Raw genomic sequence first — 25,561 nt, 5'->3', positions numbered from 1 at the left:
TCCAGCAACTGCAGTTATTTATTTTGTATTTTCAAGAGATCTTAATCAAAGGCGTTCTGAGACTCCAAGCACTCCACACCCATTGATTTTCCCCTGTCTGTTCTATTCTCCTTGTGGTGCACTGTTAGCCAATTGTGGTGCGCTGTTAGCCAGAATCGGACACATACAAGGTAAAGACTGTACAACAGGCTAACGGCACACCACAATTTAATCCACAAAGACTTCCACAGAGGCTGGCTGTAGCTGCAGTAACTCTGAGTGTGCTTCGAGAGGCCGGCGCAGACTTAAATCCCGGAGGGTGATTTGACACCCCACCAGGTGGGGCTTGATCCCTTCAGACCGACTGATTGGCAGCCGGTCAGGTGTTGTCCTGTCCCCTTACACTCCTGCAGGTACAGAGGTTTCCCCCTGCAGTAGGCCAGTGGTGTTCCACCACACACCTAAAATAATCTAGTTGCTTATTCAAACGTGATTTCCCTGTCATAGTCATATTGATTCTGTCTAATCTGTTGATATTCTTAAGTGTTTTTGTCATCACATCCTTTATAATGTACTACAGCATTTCCCCTGCCGTTGATGTCAGTCTAATCAATTTCTTGTTTATTCCAAGTTGAAAATTACAATTAGCTTTTGAAGTTGGTGGCATTTGGGTTTAATAGTTCCAAGTACGTATTCCCTCATGGGTTTTTATTCCAAAGTGTCGGGCAATAATTTTAAGGTGAGGTTCTCTTTTGTATTCTCCTTCCAGAAGAAATAGTTGGTCTCTTGTATCTTTTCGGTTCTTGAAATTTTTTTCTTGATTTACCTGTCACAAATCAAAGGATGACAAAACTGTATTTGTATTTATTATTTTGTGCTCCAGTTTCATTTTTGAATCTCCAATCATCTATTCTGAGACTAAACTCCAATTCTTGAGCTTAGTTACTTTTTGAAGATAGTTTCCTCTTCCCATTTGGTGTTTCAATGTTACTTGTTGCTGAGCATTGGCCTCCAATGTCTTTTCAAATAGTTTTCGTGGGTTGTGGCCATTGAAGTTGAGGCCAGTATTCTACAGCAAATTACAGATACAGATCTTTTATCCAAAACCCTTGGGACCAGACAATTTTGGATTTACGAATTTTTTGGATATAGAATAATAGCAATGGCGGTACATTAAGTAATTGCACTGATTGCAGATTCACACAAAAGAAAGACACACTCCAACTAGAAGGGTCTCTTTTGGGGTTGGTTGCAACAACAGCACTGGAGAAGGGGGTTTTGGTGATGCAGACCTGGGAGGGGTTTGGATGACACTAGACGTGGGTTGGGGGGTGTTTGCAGTGGCCATCTGAGCTCCCAGCATCCCTTCAGAGGACCCTCACTCCAGCCGTCCGCCCACCAGAGCTCCCAATGTCCTGGCAACCTGCCCATCTGGGCTCCCGGCTGAGGATCCTCGCCCCGGATGCCTGTCCACCCGAACCCCTGATGTCCACCTATCCGAACTCTTGATGCCCTGGCTGTCTTCCCAGCCAAGCTCCCGACTGCAAATCCTCGCCCCAACCTACTGCCCATCCAAGCACCCGTTATAATTAGTTTGTTATATACACTTTACAATGCACATATGCACCAAAATTCTTGTGCTGCGGCAAAACAGGTACTTAGTTTTTTTTTAAAAAAGCTACAATAATATATATTAAATTAGATTAAAAGAGATCATAATTACAAAAGATAGATATACCACAGTCCAAAAAAAGTGGCATTGCAATAATGCAGACAGTTATTTTTGTGGTGTTGGAGCAGTTTATGATGAGTATGGTACAGGGAGGTTTAAGAGCCTGATAGCTGTTGAAAAGAATCTGTTCTTGAGTGTTGAAGTTAGAGACTTCAGGCTTCTGTACCTTCTGTCAAAAGTTAGTGGTGAGGTTAGATCAGGGTGATGGAGGTCCTTTACAATGTTCACTGCCTTCTTGAGGGAATGCCTTGTGTAGATGTCTGCATGTAGCAATAGAAGTATAAATTGGATAAGCACTCAGAATCTTCCTCCCAGGTGAAAATGCCCAAGTATTAGTGGACATGTATTTAAAGTGAGAAAGGGAAAAGTTTAAAGGAAACATGTGGGAAAGTTTTGTTCTAGTGCTGTACTTCCTATGTTTCATGAGTAGTATCAGAGTTACATTGAACACTGCACTTGGATGTTTTAGAGCTAGACAAATCTGAGACATCTAATATACATTGGAAAACTGCATTATGTCACAAGCATTTAAAAATCGTCACAAGATTTTATCCCAGCATGTCCATGCTGACAATCCTCCCCTTTAATTCCAACACCCACCTCACACACAAATCTATTGTCCACCAAGACAAGGTATATAAGTCACAGTAGTCAGTAATCTACCAAGTAGAAATGGTGTCGCCGAGAATATTCTCCCAGAATCACAGTGCGGCTTTCGCGCAAACAGAGGAACTACTGACATGGTCTTTGCCCTCAGACAGCTCCAAGAAAAGTGCAGAGAACAAAACAAAGGACTCTACATCACCTTTGTTGACCTCACCAAAGCCTTCGACACCGTGAGCAGGAAAGGGCTTTGGCAAATACTAGAGCGCATCGGATGTCCCCCAAAGTTCCTCAAAATGATTATCCAACTGCACGAAAACCAACAAGGTCGGGTCAGATACACCAATGAGCTCTCTGAACCCTTCTCCATTAACAATGGCGTGAAGCAAGGCTGTGTTCTCGCACCAACCCGCTTTTCAATCTTCTTCAGCATGATGCTGAACCAAGCCATGAAAGACCCCAACAATGAAGACGCTGTTTACATCCGGTACCGCACGGATGGCAGTCTCTTCAATCTGAGGCACCTGCAAGCTCACACCAAGACACAAGAGAAACTTGTCCGTGAACTACTCTTTGCAGACGATGCCGCTTTAGTTGCCCATTCAGAGCCAGCTCTTCAGCGCTTGACGTCCTGCTTTGCGGAAACTGCCAAAATGTTTGGCCTGGAAGTCAGCCTGAAGAAAACTGAGGTCCTCCATCAGCCAGCTCCCCACCATGACTACCAGCCCCCCCACATCTCCATCGGGCACACAAAACTCAAAACGGTCAACCAGTTTACCTATCTCGGCTGCACCATTTCATCAGATGCAAGGATCGACAATGAGATAGACAACAGACTCGCCAAGGCAAATAGCGCCTTTGGAAGACTACACAAAAGAGTCTGGAAAAACAACCAACTGAAAAACCTCACAAAGATAAGCGTATACAGAGCCGTTGTCATACCCACACTCCTGTTCGGCTCCGAATCATGGGTCCTCTACCGGCATCACCTACGGCTCCTAGAACGCTTCCACAAGCGTTGTCTCTGCTCCATCCTCAACATCCATTGGAGCGCTTTCATCCCTAACGTCGAAGTACTCGAGATGGCAGAGGTCGACAGCATCGAGTCCACGCTGCTGAAGATCCAGCTGCGCTGGGTGGGTCACGTCTCCAGAATGGAGGACCATCGCCTTCCCAAGATCGTGTTATATGGCGAGCTCTCCACTGGCCACCGTGACAGAGGTGCACCAAAGAAGAGGTACAAGGACTGCCTAAAGAAATCTCTTGGTGCCTGCCACATTGACCACCGCCAGTGGGCTGATATCGCCTCAAACCGTGCATCTTGGCGCCTCACAGTTTGGCGGGCAGCAACCTCCTTTGAAGAAGACCGCAGAGCCCACCTCACTGACAAAAAGCAAAGGAGGAAAAACCCAACACCCAACCCCAACCAACCAATTTTCCCCTGCAGCCGCTGCAACCGTGTCTGCCTGTCCCGCATCGGACTTGTCAGCCACAAACGAGCCTGCAGCTGACGTGGACTTTTACCCCCTCCATAAATCTTCGTCCGCAAAGCCAAGCCAAAGAAAAAAGAAGAAATGGTGTTTATTGTCATATACATTGTAGAATGTACATATGCACCACAATTCATACTTGCTGTAGCTGAACAAATATTCATAAAGACACAATTGTAAACTAATTTAATTAAATTTAAAAAGACAATATAAATATTCACATTAACCCTGGTACAAAAAAGTGATGTTGTAATGCAGACAGTTCTTTTGTGATGTCTGAGCAGTCTTTGAATCAAGGGGAGGTTCAAGAGTCTGAATTGTATTAGAAAGGAATCTATTCATGAACCAAGAGGTCTTCAGGCTGAAGGTAGCAGTGGGAAGAGGTTGTGACCAGGGTGATGGATTCTTTATGATGCTGGCTTCTTAGTCGAGGCTTCTCAATATTTTGTCAATCTACAATGAAAACTTTTGCAAGGCAACAATGGAATGCAACATGATGACCAACGATTGGCTCATTTGTCTGCCTTGTTGCTTTTGAATGCTTTCACCATAAATTTGCTCATTTCCTTCCAGGTTGTTTCTCAGATCTCTAATGCCTAAATTTTAAAAAAAATAATGTTAGCACAGCATTTTGATCAGACCTTAACCTGAATCCTGTGTCCATTCCTAAATGGTGGTCACAATAGCAAAACCAAGGGACATGTTCATTCAAACAGAGCAAACAATTACATTGTATGAATATTCATTATATTGTGGATATTGCTTGCATTCTTTGAATGTTTGCTCAGTTGACATTTTGTTTCCCCAGGTATTTTGGGAAAGGAGGGCCGACAAGCAGCTCGAAACAGTGATTACTGCATTCCCAAGTTTAAACACCTCAAGAAGTTGCTGCTTGTTCATGGCCATTATTATTACGTTCGAATTGCTGAACTCGTCCAGTATTTCTTCTACAAGGTGAATTATATTAATTTGTACTTAATCCCATAATAGCTGTCCTTTTTTAAAAAGAAAAAAGATGCTGTTCTTTGTGCATGAAGATTGAGTGGGACAACATCTTCAACAATAAATTCCCATTAATGACTATTCAGTTCACTGGTACATGCAATGGCCAGAAGCAAAGTTAGGGATGGTGAGGGTAGTGCCTGGTAAATTGAAGTCTCATTGGAAACAGATGTAGAGTATGAAGCAAGGAGGAATGGCTCAGAAAAGGAGGGACTCATCTCAAATTCAAAAGGACATTCTTATTTATCTTCAATGTCTGAAGAGATATTATGCATGGAGTTGGAGCTTAAGATTTGGTACCCGTTTGTGATTATTTTTCTTGGTTTCTTATTTAAATTGAAAAAAATCAATAGATAATTCAAGATGAGGGTTATGTCTCGTGCAGAGTTTACGATATTGAAGTGAGATCACTATTCATTGATGTTCTTCTCTCCGTCTTGGGATGTTGGATCTGATTTCAGATTTATTGTCAGAGTACATACATGACATCACATACAACCCTGAGATTCCTTTTTCCTGCAGGCACAGCAGAATTACCACAAAAAGGTAGTGCAAAAAATAAACTGTATACAGGGTAAAATATGTAAACAAACAAAGAACTGTAAACAGTTAATGAATGTAAACAAACTGTGCAATACAGAGAAAACAAAAAGAAATCAATAAAGTGCACAAGTAAGAGTCCTTAAATGAGTCTCTGACTAAGTTTGCCATTGAGGAGTCTGATGGTGAAGGGGCATCAAACTGTTCCTGAACCTGGTGGTGCGAGACTTGTGGCAGCAGTGAGAACACAGTGTACATGCTGAGGGTGGTGAGGGTCTTTGATGATTGCTCACACTCTCTGACAGCAGTGTTCCCTGTAGATGTACTCATTAGTGAGGAGGGTATTTCCTGTGATGTTCTGGGCTGTGTCCACTACCTTTTTGAGGGCTTTGCACTCAGGGGTGTTGGTGTTTCCATACCAGCCCTTGATGCAGCCGATCAGCACACTTTCGGCCCTGTAGAAATTTGCCAGGGTTTCTGATGTCATACGAAACCTCTGCAAACTTATGAGGAAGTAGAGGCGTTGATGTGCTTTCTTTGCGATGCCATTGGTGTGTTGGGTCCAGGAAAGATCATCTGAGATAGTGACTTCAAGAACTTAAATTTGCTGGGGGGCGTGCCATGTGATGGATGACGTGGAGTTAGACTTTGAATCCCTTCTCTCTCTGAAAAAGGTTAAAAAAGAGTTTTTTTTAAAAAGTTGAAATAGTTTTTTTTAAATGGAAAAGTTGTCAAGACCTAATGAACAGTACAAAGTAAGACAAAACAGCTGTTACTTCATAAGAAATTGAGCAAGAAAAAGAGACAGATAAAGAAGAGAGGCCTACCTTGAAGAAGAATCCTGGAGCTGGGGAGATCTTGGACACCACTGTGCAAGGTCTCCCCCGACAATGGCCACCTGCCATGGGAGAAGAAGTTACTCAGTGCATGCGCAAAGCACAAAAAAAACGGAGGCAATTTAAAAATAACCCCAAGAAGCTTCCAGCTCCAGTGATCAGGATGAAGACCAATAAGAACAGAAATTACATCTGGAGCAAGGAGTTATGGTTAAAAATTCAGAAAAAAATGAGAGAGACTTGTATATCTACAGCTGAAATGAAGAAGTATATGGAAAATTTTCAACAATCCTTGGTGCAATTAACAGCTGAAGTTACAAAGTGTAATGAGAGTTTAGTTGAAAATGAGAATTTTACGAAGGTGGAAAGAATAATATGTTTAAGAAACACATCTGACTAAAAAGGAATCTGAAAAATTAAAAAGATTGGGAAGCAACTGTAATAGCATCTTCATATAATTCAAAAGCTAGAGGTACAGTAATATTGATAAATAAAAATTTACCAGTGAAATTAACAGATACAATTGAAGATGTAGCAGGAAGATGTGTCATGGTAAATTGACAGATGTATTCAGAACAATGGACCTTAATGAATGTGTATGCACCTAATGTAGAAGATGGTAAATTTGTACAAGATATTTTTTATGCAATTGCCAAATGCGAAGAGAAAAATCATATTGGGGAGATTTTAATTTTACTTTAGACCCTAAATCAGATAGATCAGGAGATAAAATGATGAAAAATAAAGTCGCTAAAATAGCAATAGATTTAATGAAAGGCATGGGAATTAGTGAATATATGGAGAAGAATTCATCCAAGTGAAAGAGATTATCCTTTCTACTCTTTTTGACATAAAATATATTCATGTATAGATATGTTTATAAATTTCTGAACAATTCTAATTTAGAGTGCAAAAGGTTGAGTATCAAGCGCGAGTTCTATCGGATCATTCACCTTTAATCTTGTCGATTTTTTTTTAGAAGAACAAAAGATAGGTTATAGGTGGAGATTAAATGCAACATTGCAAAAAAAAAAAGAATGTTGTGACGTCGAGACAACAGATAATTTTTTTTCTTGAAACAAACAATGATTCAGTAATGAGTAAGTTTACGACATGGGATTCTATGAAGGCATATTTAAAGAGGTCAAATAATAAGCTATACTTCAAAAGTAAAGAAGGAATATATGAAAGAGGTGGATCAGTTGGAAAAAGAAATGATTTAGAGAAGGAAATGCAACTGCAAAAAAATTAAGAGAAAAGAATATTGTTAGAATCCAAAAAATTAAGATATAAAATAATACCAACTTACAGAATGAAGAGAAATACAATGAGGTCGCGACAAATATATTATAAATTAGGTGAAAAAGCAATTAAAGTCAGTGCAAGTTTCTAGAACAATAATTGTCACTAAGAAAACTACTGGTCAAATTACATAAAATGCAGGAAATAAATGATAATTTAAAGGAATTCTATACCAAACTATCAATCAGAATCTTTAAAAGATGATAATAAAATAGAAGAATATTTGTGACATGTTAAATTGCCCGTGTTAGATAAAGATGAAAAATTAGGATTATCTAATACTTTTTTTCTGAAATAGATGTCTATGAGACCCTGATGTCATTACAGAATAATAAAATCACCAGGTGAAGATGTTTTCCACCAGAATTTTATAAAGATTTTGAGGAGTTATTAATACCTCTATTAATATGAGTACTAGACCAATTGAGAGAGGTCCGTGACCTACCAGTATTTTTAAAAAACGAGTTAATAACAGTAATTCCAAAGAAAGGGAAGAATTATTTACAGCCTTCTTCATACAGACCTATATTATTATTGAAAACAGATTATAAAATTATATCAAAATTATTACGAAGAATAGAATATTTATTTCAATCATTACCCATTCATTTATCAGAAATATGTTTTCAGTGTTTGAATGAAATTATACGAGAATTTATTTGGAAAGGTGAAATGTCAAGAATTGGTCTTGAAAAATTAACATCGGAATTTGATCAGGGAGGACTAAGATTACCAAATTTTAAAAATTATTATAAAGCAGCTCAATTAAGATTTTTGTCCTCCTGTTATCAAATGGGTGAGAAAGCATCTTGGGTTCAGATTGAAATGAATAAAACTGGAGAACCTATCTCAGAACAAATTTTGTATAAATGGATTATTGAATTGTTTAAAGGAAACCTAGAAATACCAATTTTAAAACATATATTGAAAATATGGAATGGAATTTATATGGAAAGAAGGATTCTAAATGATCAGTTACATAAAATGTTAAAATGAAATCAACTTATTCCTTTCACTTTGAATAATTTTTTATTTGTTAAGTGAAGGTATACAGATATTAAAGGATAGTTTTTTTGAGATTTTTTAACTTTTGAGCAATTAAAAGACATAAAATAATCAAAATAATAGAACTTTTGCATATTACCAATTAAAAATCATACTTAAAAAAGAAATTGGGAACATATTTAAGACTCCCAGAACAAAGTCAATTTGAAGGTATAATAACAGATGCACTTATTATTAAGAAATTTATTTCTAATATGCATATAGAATTACAAGAAACTACAAGGATAAAATATTTATATAAATCAAAATTACGATGCGAGAAAGATTTAAATATACAAATCCAAGAGGAAATATGGTCAAAATATTGTGTCGAGAGTGTTACAAATACAGTTAATGCTAGATATCAAATGGTTCAGTATAATTTTCTTTGTCATTTATACTCCAATAAATTAAATGAGCTTTATTCTAATTATCCATATAAATGTTTTCAATTTAACAAGGAAATAGGGACTTTTTTTATATTTGGTATGGTCCTGTGAGAAAATGGAACAATTTTGGAACGATTTGAGTGTATTGTCAGGACAAATTATGAAGATAAACATACAAAAAGATAAAAGGATATTTTTACTTGGGATTTTATATGAAAAAGATATAAAAATGAAATTGGATAAATATCAAGAAAAAGTTTTAAATATAGCATTAGCCAATAGCGACTGCAAAGAAATGTATAGCGGAGATGTGGAAAACTGAAAGTGTAGTACAATTAGACAGATGGCATAATGAAATGCAAAATTGTATACCTTTAGAAAAATTACATATAGTTTAAAGAATCTAATTGAAAACGTTTATAAAATTTTGAAACTATACATGGATTTTATGGATAAAATTCCATTCACTTTTTCCACCTTACCCACCCCTCTCAATTAGAAATTATAAAAAAATAATTAATGAATATGATATATGTAGAAGTAGGTGTTCTTTTCCTTTTTTTGTGGGGGGAAATAAAATTTTTTGGATGACTTACAATATTTACTGTATCATTGAATCTTTTTCGTATTGATGCAAATGATAAATAAAATTTTCAAAAAAAATAAGTTAAATTTGCTCACCCTCTCCACCTCTGATTCCCCCTAATGATCACTGGATTGTACATCTCTGGCTTTACTTTCCTGAAGTCAACAATCAGCTCCTTCAATTTGGACATTGAGCGCAAGGATGTTGTTGGAGCACCATTCGGCCAAGATTTTATCTCCAACCTATATACAGACTCATCCCCTTCCTTAATACAACCAATACCATGGTATTGCTGGCAAATTTGTAAATGGTGTTATTGTCGTACTGAGCCACACAGTTGTAGGTGTAAAGTGATTAGTGCTGATTACTTTGCAACCCAAATAATGAAACCGTCTATTCTAAAATACAGCAGCACTTGGAAACAGAATGATAGCAACACATTACCTACCTTTCTGAGGAACTGACAATAACCATTTCCAACAGGTGATATCTTGGTTATCTCCCCTTGATGTTCATCACGATAATCCCAACACAAACCATCTGGGGAAATGGCTGGAGATTTGGAGTTACAGAATTAAAGCAGCAACTGTAGTGACCTGGAACATTTATTGGCTGGGTCCATTCTTGATTGTCATCTATAAGAATGATCTGGATGATGATGAGGTAAACTGGATCAGCAAATCTGCAGATGCCATTTGGGATGGGGTGTGGTGAACAGCAAGGAAGGTTTTCAAAGTTTGCAGCAGGATCTGGAAAATTGCAGGTGGAATTTAATGCAAACACATATGAGGTGTTGTACTATGTAAGAATAGAACTTGCTCAGTAAACGGCAGGGCATTATGGTGTGCGGCAGAACAGAGGGATCTGGAAACATATATAATTCCTTGAAAGTAGAATCGCGTGTAGATGGGATTGTAAAGACAGTTTTTGCACATTGGCATACATAGACATACACACACAGCATCACATTCCTGTGCCATCCAATTACATTCAATTGACCTACAACCCCCGGAACATTGATGATGGCTGTCATAAATAGTGATGAGTACAGGAATTGTTATGTTGAAGTTGTATATAACATTGATGAGGCCCAATTTGTGTACAGTTTTGTTTACCTCCCTCCAGGAAAGGTATCAATAAGATTGAAAGAGAATATTTACAAGGATTTTGCTGGAACTTGATGCATTGAGTTATAGGAAAAGGTTGAATTAAGATTTTATTCCCTGGAGTGTTGGAGAATGAGGGAAGATTTGTAAAAGGAATAAACAATGATGAGTACAGATAGGATAAATACAAGCAGGCTTAAGGTGAAATGTTTAAAGCAGTGGTTCTCAACCTTTTTCTTTCCACCCACATACCACTTTAAGTATTCCCTATGCCATCGGTACTCTGTAATTAGTAAAGGATTGCTTAAGGTGGTATGTGGGTGGAAAGAGAAAGTTTGAAAACCACATTTTAATCGTATCTAATTGACTCGTTATGTGCACGGTTTCATAACTCCAAAGGAAATGGGCCAATGACAATTTTTCTCAAGCAAAATATTTCAGTAACAATGGGGTCTAGAGCAGTGATTCTCAACCTTCCCTTCCCACTCACATCCCACCTTAAGCAATCCCTAACTAATCACAGAGCACCGATGGCATAGGGATTACTTAGAGTGGTATGTGAGTAGAAAGAAAAAGGTTGAGAACCACTGGTTCAAGGGAACATTAGGGGAACTTCTTCCCTCAGTGTGAGAATGTGGAATGCGCTGCCAGTGGAGGTAGTCGATACAGGCTTGATTTTTGACTTTTAAGAAAAGGTGCATGGATGGGAGAGATATCGCGGGCTTTGCTCTATGTGCAGGTCAATGGATGGAATAAATAGTTTGGTTTGGTCAAGACTTTTTCTTTCCATTCACATACCCCTTTAAGTAATCCCTACGCTATTGGTGCTCTGTGATTAATAAGAGATTGCTTAAGATGGTATGTGGGTGGAAAGAAAAAGTTTGAAAACCACTGTTTTAATCATACCTAATTGGCTTATGTGCACGGTTTCATATCTCCAAAGGAAATGGCCAATGACCATTTTTCTCAAGCAAAATATTTCAGTGAAAATTGGGTCTGGAGCACTGATTCTCAATCTTTTTTCCCTACGCACATACCACTTGAAGTAATCCCTTACTAATCGTAGAGCACCTATGGCATAGGGATTACTTCAGGTGGTATGTGAGTGGAAAGAAAAAGTTTGAAAATCACTGGTCTAGATGGTTTGAGGGCCATTATCTTTGCTGTAATATTCTATGGTTCTATATAATCTTTCATCTGGTTTTGAAGTTGTAGCTACCTGTGTCCTGACTACAGTCAATAATGGCTGTGCATCTCTCATTCCTCTGCTACTTTTCTGGAGATCTTGCAGTGAACAAATTACTTTCTGAATTCTTGAAGCTCTTTGATAGATTTCCCAATCCCACTGCAGCTCACAGGCTTCTACTGGCCGCAGGACGAATACCAGATCCTGGTACTACTGTTCCTGGGATTCACGAGTTTTAAGTTTGAGTTCAGGAATCATTGGGATTCCTGCGTTTGGCATTCTGGTTGCAGGCTGCATCTTGCTACTTGTACATTGGCAGTGACCCAGGCTACATGCTGACCATAAACCCAGGCTTATGTCTGAACCTGACTTTGCCGTATGCTCCAATCCCACAACAAATATTACTATAACAATATTTAAATACAGCAGCATCTCAGAAAGCACAGCACCCTTTTTCGCCTTGTACAAACAACAGCTTGCATTATTCTCTGGAAACACCTTAATATTTAAATTTAGACATACAGCATGGTAACAGGCCATTTTACCCCACGAGCCCATGCCACCCAATTTGGACTCAATTAACCTACAACCTTATATGTTTCAAACAGTGGGAGTAAACTGGAGCCCCAGGGGAAAACCCACACAGACACGGGGAGAACTTAGAAACTACTCACAGACCGCACAGGATTTGAACCCCAGTCCTGATCGCTGGCACTGTAAAAGCATTGCACTCACTGCTATGCCAACAATGCAGCCCAAATATCTTTAATTGACAAACTGCTTTGGGTTGGTGTAGCAGTGAGCGCAGCGATTAGGGCTTGGGTTCAAATCCTGCGCTGTATGTAAGAAGTTTGTACATTCTACCCGTGTCTGTGTGGGTTTTCTCCAGGGGCTCCAGTTTCCTCCCACCGTTCAAAAACAAACTGGTGGTGTAATATGGGTGGCATGGACGCGTATGGCTGAATTGGCCTTTTACCGTGCTGTATGTATAAATAAGAGCATGAAAAACTCATGCTCTGCTGGGACCAAGGAAAGCTGCCTCAGGACCTTCGTGATGCCATCATCATCACCCTGTACAAAAACAAAGGTGAGAAATCAGACCGCTCAAACTACAGGGGAATCACGCTGCTCTCCATTGCAGGCAAAATCTTCACTAGGATTCTCCTTAATAGACTAATACCTAGTGTCGCCGAAAATGACCTCCCAGAATCACCGTGTGGCTTTCGCGCAAACAGAGGAACTACTGACATGGTCTTTGCCCTCAGACAGCTCCAAGAAAAGTGCAGAGAACAAAACAAAGGACTCTACATCACCTTTGTTGATCTCACCAAAGCCTTCGACACCGTGAGCAGGAAAGGGCTTTGGCAAATACTAGAGTTCCTCAACATGGTTATCCAACTGCACGAAAACCAACAAGGTCGGGTCAGATACAGCAATGAGCTCTCCGAACCCTTCTCCATTAACAACGGCGTGAAGCAAGGCTGCGTCCTCGCACCAACCCTCTTTACTATCTTCTTCAGCATGATGCTGAAACAAGCCAATAAAGACCTCAACAATGAAGATGGTGTTTACCTCCGGTACCGCACGGATGGCAGTCTCTTCAATCTGAGGCGCCTGCAAGCTCACACCAAGACACAAGAGCAACTTGTCTGTGAACTACTCTTTGCAGACGATGCTGCTTTAGTTGCCCATTCAGAGCCAGCTCTCCAGCGCATCACGTTCTGTTTTGCGGAAACTGCCAAAATGTTTGGCCTGGAAGTCAGCCTGAAGAAAACTGAGGTCCTCCATCAGCCAGCTCCCCCACATCTCCATCGGGCACACTGAACTCAAAACAATCAACCAGTTTACCTACCTCAGCTGCACCATTTCATTTGATGCAAGGATCGACAAAGAGATAGACAACAGACTCGCCAAGGCAAATAGCGCCTTTGGAAGACCACACAAAATAGTCTGGAAAAAAAACCACCTGAAGAAACACACAAAGATCAGCGTGTACAGAGCCGTTGTCATACCCACGCTCCTGTTCGGCTCCAAATCATGGGTCCTCTAACTGCATCACCTACGGCTCCTAGAACGCTTCCATCAACGCTGTCTCCGCTCCATCCTCAACATTCATTGGAATGACTTCATCACCAACATCGAAGTACTCGAGCATGCAGACTCCGCAAGCATCGAATACATGCTGCTGAAGACCCAACTGCGCTGGGTGGGTCACGTCTCCAGAATGGAGGACCATCGCCTTCCCAAGATCGTGTTCTATGGCGAGCTCTCCACTGGCCACCGAGACAGAGGTGCACCAAAGAAGAGGTACAAGGACTGCTTAAAGAAATCTCATGGTGCCTGCCACATTGACCACCGCCAGTGGGCTGATATCACCTCCAACCATGCATCTTAGCGCCTCACAGTTCGGCGGGCAGCAACCTCCTTTGAAGAAGACCGCAGAGCCCACGTCACTGACAAAAGACAAAGGAGGAAATACCCAACACCCAACCCCAACCAACCAATTTTCCCTTGCAACCGCTGCAACCGTGTCTGCCTGTCCCGCATCGGACTTGTCAGTCACCAACGAGCCTGCAGCAGACGTGGACATACCCCTCCATAAATCTTCGTCCACGAAGCCAAGCCAAAGAGAGATGTCTAAATAGATAAAATAAAATGGAGGTTTTTACAGCACTGAAACTGATTCATCAGCTCAGCCTGTCCATGTCGAACAAGTCATCAACCTAAGCTACTCCCATAGCCCTGTAAGACGTTTGTATCCATCTACCTATCTGAATCTCTTTTAAATGTTACTATTGTACCTACTTCTATTACTTCCCCAGAAGCTGGTCCATACATCCACCACTGTGTGAAGAAGATACCCTTCGCCTGAAATTTCCCCTTTAGTGTTTGGAATTTTCCTTTTCTGGGGGAAAATGATTGACTGTTTTCTTTGTCTATGCCCTTGTGATATTATAAACCTCTCTAAGGTGCCCCCACAACCCCTTTCTTTCCACAATATGCTGGTTTATACTTGGTCAGGCCCCAGGGATTGATCTACTTTGTGCATTTTTAGACCCCCAGAACCTCCTATTCTGTAATGTAGACTTTCTTCAGGATATCAATATTTATGATAACTGAATTGCCAGACTTTCACATAATTCTCTTCTGTAAATATAGTCAAGATGGTGAATAAGGACTTGATAGAAGTGCACAAGATCTTGGGAATTGATGACAAATCAGAATCAGGATTTATTGTCATGTTTTGTGGCAGCATCAATAGTGAAAACATATTATAACCATCTTATGACATTATTATAAAAAATAAAATAATAAGAACAATAAAAGTGCACGAAATGTCAGGCAATGTCTTTGGTTCACTGATTATTCAGGAATCTGATGCCAGCGGGGAAGAAGCTGTCCTTGTGCCACTGAGTGCTCATCTTTAGGCTCCTGTACCTTTTCTCTAATGCTAGCGGAGTGAAGAGGGCATGGCCTGGATGGTGGGGGTCTTTGGGGATAGAGGCTGCTTTTTTAAGACACTGCCTCATGTAGGAGGCCTCGATGGAGTGAAGTCTGGTGCCTGTGATGTCGCAGGCCGAGTTAACAACCCTCTGAAGTTTATTCTTGTTCTGTGAGTTGGCTTCTCCATACCAGGCAGTGATACAACCAGCCAGAATGCTCTCCACAGTACCCCTGTAGAAATTTACGGGAGTCCTTGGTGACATACTGAACCAAAGGTCGGTGAGGAGAGACAAATTCTTCAAGCAGGAGAATCCAAAATCTCAGTGTCACTGTTTAGAAATAACACTATGCATGCAGTATAAGATAGATGAGGCAGCATTGTTTCTTCTCACGTTATGATGAATCTTTGATATCCCCTTTCTCAAATGTCAGTAGAAACAGTTTTTGAATATATTTATGACGTCAATAAATGCTTGCTATTGCAAAGGGTTAATTGATTACCATGGATAGACAGGAATGTGAAATTAAGGTTCTATTCAGATGAGCTGTCATATGAATGGAAGAAGTGGGATGAACTAGCCTACTCTTCATGTCTTTGTTTATCTATGCTGTGCCATTTGTCCACACTGCATCATCTGTCTATATCGCACCCTTCATCTATTACCAGCAGTCAGTTGCACTACCTGACTCTGTGACTGCCTCATTTTATCTGTGACTGACACCCTCAATAATTCCAGTGGATTTGTAGCCGGTCTTTCATGTTCCACAATATGTAAGCATTGCTGCCCAAGCCTTGCCTCTTGCATCCCATTCATCTATATGCTTTGTACCCTCTTGATTGCTCAAACCCCTGAGTTCTGGAAATTCCTCCTTGAGCCTTTCTCCTCTCTGGAATGATGCTCATTAAAAGCTGTCACTCTGACCTTTTCTGAATATCCCCTTCCATTGGTCTCTGTAAAACTTTTTGAGATAATGCGAAATGTATGACTTTTGTTCAAGATGTTATAAAAATGCAAAACGTTGTTCAGTCAATCAAAGGCTCAAGTAAAATTTTGGACCCACTGAACTTCAAAGCAAAACTCCTCTAAATTTCAATTCTGGTGTTTTGGCCCTCTTCACTCTGTTTATCTCTTTTATAAATTGTGTAATACTTTTTGATTTTATTCCTGTTTATCCACTGGCAATTAATATTTATGAACTGTACTTTTCATTCTACTTGGGTTTAATTATCAGGTTGTCCTTTCACATCCTTAAGGATACTCTTTGAATCTGTAAACTCATTTATGTTTCTTTGTCACAAAATACCTTGTGCAGTGAGGAGGATTCTTCAGCGAACAGACTAACCGGTTATCTCTACAGCACCTCATAGCCCAAATATTCCTAAGATTGTCCGATCTCTGAAGCTAAGCAGGCTCAGTACTTGGAGGGGAAACTGCCTAAGAGCACCAGATGCTCTAGGTTTCTGTGAGGAGTGTTGGACACAGGGGCGACTCTCCGTCTGTCCTCCGGTAGACAAAAGTTGGAAGAATTTCATGGATGTTACAGTCTAAATGCAGTATTACATGACAATAATGGAACCTTTACCTCTAACATTCATACAGCTCTATAAAGAGCACAATTTACAGAGTACAGGATTACAATGAAATAGAAGATCAATTAGGACCAAGCAAGAGCAGCACTAGAGCATTATTGTGGGGTTCATTCAGAAACCAGGATGTGGGACAGAAGCTGTCTTTAAGCCTGTTGGTCCATGCTTTCACACCTGTTTTTTTTCCACACTTAAGCCTCCTCTCTGATGGGAGGAAAGAGAAGAAAGTATGTCTGGGGTGCGAAGGGGGTTTCAGTATGTTGGATGCCTTTGCTGGACAGCGAGAGATATGGATGGAGTCCATGAAGGGATGAGGTTTGATGTTCTGAGCAACATTCACGGTCTTCTGCATCTTCTTTTGATCTTGAGCAGCTCCTGTCGCACGCTGTGATGCATCCAGCAACTACATGTATGGTGGTGTACCTGCGGAAGTTATGGAGGCTCAAAAGGAACTTGCTTAGTCTTCTAAGAAAGTGGAGGTGTTGGTGTGCTTTCTTTACCATTGCATTAATGTGTTTGTCCCAAGTTCAGTCCCTGGAGTTAGTTATTCCAAAGAAATCAAAGCTATCTGCTCTTTTGACTTTAGTCCCATTAATGTGGACAGGGGTGTGGACTCTGCTCCCACTCCTGAAGTCGATGGTCACCCCCTTTGCCTTATTGATGGCAAGAGAGAGGTTGTTATCTTGGCACAAGTCCATTTCACTTCCATGCTCCATCCTCCATTCCATCTCATTGTAAATTGATACTCAACCCACCACAGTCGGCAAATTTGAAGATGGAGTTGGAAAAGCATTTTGCTGCACGTTGTGGGTGTAGAAGTAGTATTGTAGGGGGCGGAGACCACATTCTTTCAGAGTGTCAGCGTTGATTGTGATCGGGCAGGAGGATGAAGTCACTCGTAAATTGAGGGCAGTCTCCAACCAGACAGCATCAATAATGACTTCTATTTCTGTTAATCCTTTCTCCAGACTCTCTTTTTCCTCGCCCCTCTTGTTTTTCTTCCTCATGCTCCCAACCCCTTACTTCTCCAACAGGGAACATCTTTCTCAGCCCTCTGCCCTCTCTCCCCATTACCTCTCAGCTGTTTTCTCTTACACCTCCAGCCTGCATTCACTGATCATCTGCTGGCTTGTGCCCCTCCCCATCCCCTCCCCCCTTATTCAATTTTCAACGGTCCTGAATAAGGCCTCAGGCCTGAAATGACTACTGCCTATCACTTCCTTAGGATGCTTAGGATTCCTTAGATTGTATTTGTAATCCCTCTCGAGGGCCTGACTCGAATGCGTTGATTCCCTTGTTTGTCCATGCTTTCCTACTGGGGAATACCTTTATGATACTCTTAGACATGCAGTCTTCTCCATACTCGCTGATGAAGGTGCTGTTGGTGAAGCTGTTTGCTGAATCTTTGAATATAGACCAGTCTTCAGACTCAAGGCGGTCATTAGACTTGAGGATGTCTCCTGTACCCTCACTAAATGACTTTCCCTCCTCATCTCCTGGTTGTATGTGGGTAGCATTGGCACAGCTCGACGATCTGGCTTGCTGGAGTGGGATAGAACGTTTGGCATTCTTTATGGGGGTTTCACTGTGTTCAAGGTATCCAGACCTCTGGTGGGGCAGGAGAGATGCTGGTGGAGTTTAGGTAGGATGCGCTTGAAGTTGCTTTGGTTGAAGTCCCCGGTTATTATGAATGTGGAATATTCCAGCTTGTCACTGGAGGTAGAGTTCATCAGGCTTTATTAGTGCATTATCTCCAGGCTTTCAGTTGTATATCCTGCACATGCTCTTATTTTTCAGGCCTTCATGTAAGTAACCAACTCCCTTGTATTTCACCCCCCCCCCCCGCCCCACTGTCAATCAGGAGTCTTTCAGTACTTTGCCAAAAACCATCCAAATGTGGGAAGCGAATGGTGTCTATGGGAAGTGAGTTTGAAATCCCTCTGATGTTATTGTTTGTGATGTTTTGTCTTATCACATATTCTGTTGTTTTCCAGAATGTTTGCTTCATATTTCCTCAGTTTTTATACCAGTTCTTTTGTGGATTTTCTCAGCAGGTTAGTATTTTGCTCCATAACTCCATTTTGTACAGTTATAACATTCTGTTCTGGAGGTGTCCCATTGTTGCTCTGAGCTTAACTGATCTGGTAGAATGGGAACGTAATTTATAAAATCAAGAAATAAGCACAGCTTCTGCAGTGACTTTGTACTTCAATTTGTGAAAGCATTTTCTCCATCTAATGTGAAATGTTTACCAGCTTGGTGACGATTCATGCTTGTAGGAGAATGTATGAGCATGAATTGCCAATCTCTAAAAGGAAGCCACAGTTGGATATGAGGTGAGAGTAGAGACTAAGATTTAAATTCTTGGGACACATATTAAGTTCCATCTCTCAGACTATGGTTAGCATAGCAGTTCACACAATACTATTACAGCACCAGTGACCCGGGTTGGAATCCGGCTTGTACATTCTTCTCGTATCTGTGTGGGCTTCCTCTGGGTGCCCCGGTTTCCTCCCACATTCCAAAGATGTTCAGGATTTGTGGGTTAATTGGTCACATGGGTGTATTTGAACAGCATGGACTTGTGGGGACAGAAAGACTGTATCTCCATTAAAAAAAAATTGAACAGCTTAAAACTAACTAGATGACAAATCCAAAGCATAAATGGGGAGAGCTGAAAGCATTAGGCAGGGTCAAGCAGCATCAATGGGGAAAGAAACAGTGTTCAGCTCAAGGATCCTGCATCAGAACTGGAAAAATGACAAGTGTGGTTAGGTTGCAGGAAGGGGAGGGGGAGAGAGAACATGGAAAATATCTGTGTTATTGGCTGTGAACTAGGGTTATCTACAATTTTTTAAAAATCTAGAAATAGTTTGAAAAGTTACCAATTAAAGTAGATATGTATCTATGATGAAAAAAGAAAGTGGTTTGCATTTCATGAATAAATGCAATGTCAAGTCTCAAGAGGTCTAATGGACCTTTGCTTTAAATTGAGATGCTATTCCACAATCTTTCAAAGAACATTGTAGGAGGCTGAAGATGTGAGACTCCCAGGTCCACTTTGCCATCTTAGCTAAACTTCTCTTAGTGCTTTCCCATGCCACCTTGGGAGGTGCAACTCCCAGGGCCACAAATGGCTCTTCTAGGTGAAGCATGCAGTTCTTTCAGTTGACTGCATTGCATTCAGTGCTCATATTGTGGTCTTCTGTATGTTGGAGAAATCAAAATCCGGTTGAGGATTACTTCAAACTGCAATGGTGGCATTGACCGTCTCGCTGTCTTGTCACTTTAATTCTCACCCCCATTCTGTCCCCTCTATCATTGGCCTCCTACTGTTTTAAATTTAGGAGATACAGGCCCTTCAGGCCCATGAGTCTATGCTGCTCAAATACTCCAACTAACCAACAAACCCTGTACAATTTTGTTCCAGTGATGCCCAGAATAAGCTCAAGGAACAACACCTCTTTTTCCAACTATGTACCTTGTGTATCTCAGGACATAATAAGTTTAAACATTTCTTGTAAATCCATTTTTTTCCCCATTCATAGATTTTACTAAACCTTTATGCTTCAATTGTTTTTATGTTCAACTTGATTTTCATATTTTTGCTGTGTGTGTGTACATATATATCTATCTATCCATCTATTTATTTATTAATCTTGACAAATTTGATTTGCCCTCTGTCACATTTATTGTCTCTTTTAATTTATATTTGATTAGTTTACGATCATCTTTAAAAGTCCCTGTTTGGCTGCAGCAAGCAAGAATTTGGGCATGTGTGCAATGTGTACGACAACAAACTCTTTATTTGTCCCTTTATTCCCTTCACTTTCCCTCTCTACAGCTTAGTCCTTGACCCAGAATGTTGACTCTGCTTCTTTTCCCCGCTGAAGCTGTTTGATTACTGAGTGCATCCAAAGACTTAGGAATGGAATTAGACTATTCGGCCCATTGAGTCCACCCCGCCATTCATGGTTGATGTACTATACTTTTCAATCCCATTTTCCTGCCTTCTCCATGTAACCCTAATCAAGAACCTATCTTCCTCTGTCTCAAATATGCCCCATGATGGCTTTCACAGCTGTCTATAGCAATGAATTCCATAGATTCACCACCCTCTTGGGAAAGATATTCCTCTCCTCATCTCTGTTCTAAAGGGATTGTTTGATTTCTGAGGCAGTGCTTCCTCCCTCATAGTAAACATCCTCTCCATGTCCACTCTATCCAGACCTTTATTTCATTGAGCATTCTCTGCCTTTGCTTCAGAATTCCAGCTTCTGCAGTTATATTCCAACTAACAACCCAGGTGTTGAAATTCCATGAGTTTAGTGGGAAGTTTTTGTGAACTAGTGCTTCTGGTTTGCCATTGAAATCCAGTCCTCATCTTAGGCCCCACCTTCCTGCCCACCCAACTCTTTCCTTTGCTTTTCAAGAATCCATCCAGCTCTGCCTGAAAAACTTCAAACTGTTTGCTTTGAGGAAGAGACAGAGAGAACCTGAGAAACATGAGAAAAATGTTTTGCCTTGTCTCTCATAGGCAGACAATCCCATATTTTGAATCATTCTACATCTTTGCCAAAAGAGGAAATATTCCCTTTACAAAGAACATAGACTATTACAGCACAGTACAGGCCCTTTGGCCCACGATCCTGTCCAGATCTATGCAAGCTTACTCCCTAACAATCTAAACCTTTCCTACCTCACACCCATAATCCTCCATTTTTCTTGCATCTATGTGTCTATATAAAAGTCTTTTGAATGTTCCTGTTGTAGTGGCCTCCTTCTAAGCTGTGCACATGTGCAGGCGCACATGATTTTTGCAACCAGCGCACAAAGGAAAGTTAATGTGCCCACAAAAGGCAGTTGCCTAAAATAATGTAGTAATTAATAATTATACCTACTTCATAAAATGTAATTATATTTGTATTATATTAAAACATGTCAAAACAGTTTTATTACCTATGAGAGAGAGGCTGTGCTAAAATGATCTTGAAACAATTTCAAGTTTACATTTGCACAAGCGTTCAGTGCGCTCATGCTTTTGTCACTGCCTAATAAAAATTAGGTGGAACATTGCCCGGCAATGCATTCCAGGCACCCAGTGCTGTCTACGTAAAAACAACTTTACATCTGACATCGCCCCTAAACTTTCATCCACTTACCTGATGGACACCAGTTATGGAAAGATCCCTCAGCATCATGTTTGATTTAAAGTTTCATCTTACTCCTCTGAGCTCCAATAGATACCATCCTCGTCTATCCAAGTGCCTTCTTAAAGAGACCTGTCCGTTTCATGTATTACTCGAGTAAACTTTCTCTGAATTGATCGTGAAGTTCTGGGATAGTTGCCTGAGAGAGATTATTCATGGGAATGCAATAATCTCCTTATTATTCCAAGCAACTTCCTGTTGCTGGAGTAGTTCTATAACTATGAAGTCAAAGGGATAATCATTTACTCTTGCTTCCCAGTGGTGAAACATCCACAAAGTAAGCTGAGTTAGAGAGAAGGCTCCAAAACTGACGTGTGTTTATGTGCTGCCAGATGCTGCTGGGAGGCTGGGATAATCGTTGCACGGGTATTATGGAAGCACATAAAGTAATGAAGGATTTCTTCCTTTCCAGCCATTGTATGACACTGCATACCTCACATTGTACAACATCAGCTTTACCTCTCTTCCCATCCTGTTGTACAGCCTGATGGAACAACATGTCAGCATCGATGCTCTAAAAAGAGACCCCACATTGTACAGGTAAAGTTGGTAGCCATGACTACACAAAGGTGCTGTACGGTTAGTGTAGCAGTTATTACAGCACCAGTGACCCAGCACTGTCTGTAAGGAGTTGTATGTTCTCCCTATGACCTGCATAGGTTTCCTCCAGGTGCTCCAATTTCCACCCACCCTCAAAAAATGTTGGAGGTTTGTAAGTTGATTGGTGTATTTGGGCAGCATGGGCTGGATGGGCCTGTTACTGTGCTGTGCGTCTAAATTAAATTAAAACTCGCATAACAATTACCTGTTAATGGAACTTTTCTGATGAAAATAAACATTCTTGAGTACATGATTTCCTTCAAGCAAGGTCCTCTAACTGATGGTAGAAGACTGATGAATTTGGGCTGCAATGTGCTTGATCAAAATATGAAGTCCCATTGCTCGAGACCAAGTTGCCGGAGGCTGAGGACTGGTACCAGAGCTGTTTCAGAAGAATTACAGACAGATCCTTTGTTTAATTTTAAAATAATGCAAAAAGGTTATGAGCAGAAAGGCACTGAGTGCAAGGGTCAGTCAGGAATTTATTTACACTTAGACGTGCTTGATTATTGGTGAACAAAAGAATAAAACTAATGAATTTATAAATGCATGGGCTGTTAAGGCATTTATGAAAAGCCAGTTGTAGATGGTCTATTTCATAGTTTTTATTGAAGTAAGCATAAAGCGTGTTTGTGCATGAATTTTGATGGTAAGTTATGAAAATTCAAGTATTTGTTTGAAGAAAGTAGAACAGGATGTAAGGAAATGTTGGGGGGTGGTCAATGTTTTTTGGCTGTTTAGTAGAACAGGATGTAAGGAAATGTTGGGGGCTCAATGTTTTTGGGCTGTTTAGTAGAACAGGTTGTAAGAAAATGTTGGGGGGGTCAATGTTTTTGGGCTGTTTAGTAGAACAGGATGTAAGGAAATGTTGGGGGCTCAATGTTTTTGGGCTGTTTAGTAGAACAGGATGTAAGGAAATGTTGGGGGGTCAATGTTTTTGGCTGTTTGGTAGAACAGGATTTAAGGAAATGTTGGAGGTCAATGTTTTTGGCTGTTTAGTAAAACAGGATGTAAGGAAATGTTGGGGGGTCAATGTTTTTGGGCTATTTAGCTTTTGATGACAGGTCAACAGAAACCGTTTGAAATGTACTGGGGTTGTACGTTAATTGGGTCTAAATTGGACGCACAGACTCATGGGCTGAAATGGCCTGATACTGGGTTGTGTCTTTAAAAAAAAAAGTTAAAATTAAAGCATAGATAGAGTTCTTGTTATCCCATTATAAATTGTGTGAAGGGAGCATTGAAGGTACACTGGGTATAAACGGTTAGATTGAGAAGGAAGCCCAATGTGTTAAATCAGTGGTTCTCAACCTTTTTCTTTCCAATCACATCCCACTTTAAGTAATCTCTATGCCATCGGTCCTCTGTGATTAGTAAGGGATTGCTTAAGGTGGTAAGTGGGTAGAAAGAAAAAGTTTGAAAATCACTGTTTAAATCGTACCTAATTGACTCGTTATGTGCACAGTTTCATAACTCCAAAGGAAATGGGCCAATGACAATTTTTCTCAAGCAAAATATTTCAGTTACAATTGGATAGAGAGCAGTGATTCTCAGCCTTCCCTTCCCACTCACATCCCTCCTGAAACAATCCCTTAGTAATCACAAGAGTACCAATGGCATAGGGATTTCTTAAAGTGGTATGTGAGTGGAAAGAAAAAGGTGGAGAACCACTGTGTTAAATTTTTGGTTAACTAAAACTGAATTGAAGAGCTTTAACAAGTTGAGCAGATACTTCATTAGTGTTGAAAAATATTTTTCTAATGTATATGCATTTTAAAATTTCTAATGTCAAAATTGCAATCCAATTTCACTTTTCTTCTCAACCACCAGGGATGTTGCCAAAAATTCCTTATTAAGTTGGAAGTTGTTCCTTTACTGGACATTCCTGGGAGTGTTTGATGCTTTGGCATTTTTCTTTGGTGCTTATTTTCTGTTTGACCATTCAACAATGACCAATAATGGGAAGGTTAGTAACAAACTGACACCATATTTGTGTATTTGGAGGGTTTTTTGCAGCATATGTGTTTTTAATATATTACCTGTCTTTTAAACAATTATTTAATTTTACACTTTATTCTGTGCTTAAAATATATTTTAATAATTTAGTTAATCGTTTTTTGTTCTCTTTGTTTACCCAATAAAATACATCTTTGATTTTGTTTTCCTGCTAATATAAATGAACAATTATGTTTTTGTTTTGCCTTGTTGACTTACTTTGTCTTGTGTTTTTGGTTTTTGCTATTTGCTTCTCTTTCTAACAACAGCTAATGAGGGCCAATTTGAACATGGTAAGATCAATCTCTCCTTTTCATTGGCTGCTATTTATTGTTGGGCAACATACATTGAACAATTGTTGACTGAAACAACAACCTTTTGGAGAAGTCTTGTTTATCTAACATTTTTTCAATCAGATTAGTGCGCTGGGTACATACTTATTCCAAATGGCAATGGAGTGGTGAGATAAAAGGTGTTTAGTAATGTTGATGCAATTAAAAACAACCCAAACTACAAAATGATTTGTCCTAATGCTATTATATTGTAATTGCTTTCTTCTCCTTTTCAAAATTTATGTTTCATGCCCTCTTCAAAAATCTAATTTTTAACTCTATTCTTCCAATTTCCAACTACCATTTGCTCTGCAAATCTCAGTTTAGGTCGTTTTCTTCTGAATATCTCACCATCACCTCTGTTCATCCCATTTCAATCCTCAGTTTTTAAACCTGAAGATGACAAAACCAAAATGGTGAAGACGACTTTGACTGTGGTCCTTCCTTATCGTTCTTGATCTGAACTAATTTTTTTTTTCCTGGTCAGTCGAGGCAGTCCTCTTCCTTCTTTCCCAATTTGCATGCTCAGGGTTCATGGAATTTCATTCTGTCGTCTGGTCAAGAACTCCAAAAGTATTGGTTTTATTCCTGGTTGGC

At 40.1% G+C, this 25,561-nt stretch overlaps 1 protein-coding gene across 11 annotated transcripts in view; it reads left to right on the top strand.

Annotated features, from left to right (window-relative positions):
* Positions 1-25,561, top strand: part of atp11a (ATPase phospholipid transporting 11A) — a 213,865-nt gene that overhangs the window by 149,131 nt on the left and 39,173 nt on the right. For 6 of the 11 annotated variants that reach the window (XM_069890379.1, XM_069890390.1, XM_069890387.1 and 3 more), the window contains 6 exons: positions 4,613-4,758; positions 9,987-10,166; positions 18,822-18,881; positions 22,450-22,577; positions 24,468-24,603; positions 24,902-24,925. In XM_069890379.1, the coding sequence (XP_069746480.1) occupies positions 4,613-4,758; positions 9,987-10,166; positions 18,822-18,881; positions 22,450-22,577; positions 24,468-24,603; positions 24,902-24,925 (674 nt within the window). The remainder of the gene's footprint in view (positions 1-4,612; positions 4,759-9,986; positions 10,167-18,821; positions 18,882-22,449; positions 22,578-24,467; positions 24,604-24,901; positions 24,926-25,561) is intronic. The other 5 variants (XM_069890385.1, XM_069890389.1, XM_069890380.1 and 2 more) reach the window with 4 other exon arrangements.

The sequence above is a fragment of the Narcine bancroftii genome, chromosome 7 (genome assembly GCF_036971445.1).
Source record: "Narcine bancroftii isolate sNarBan1 chromosome 7, sNarBan1.hap1, whole genome shotgun sequence".
NCBI classification, from domain to species: domain Eukaryota; kingdom Metazoa; phylum Chordata; class Chondrichthyes; order Torpediniformes; family Narcinidae; genus Narcine; species Narcine bancroftii.
This window is presented reverse-complemented; position numbering and strand designations above follow the sequence as displayed.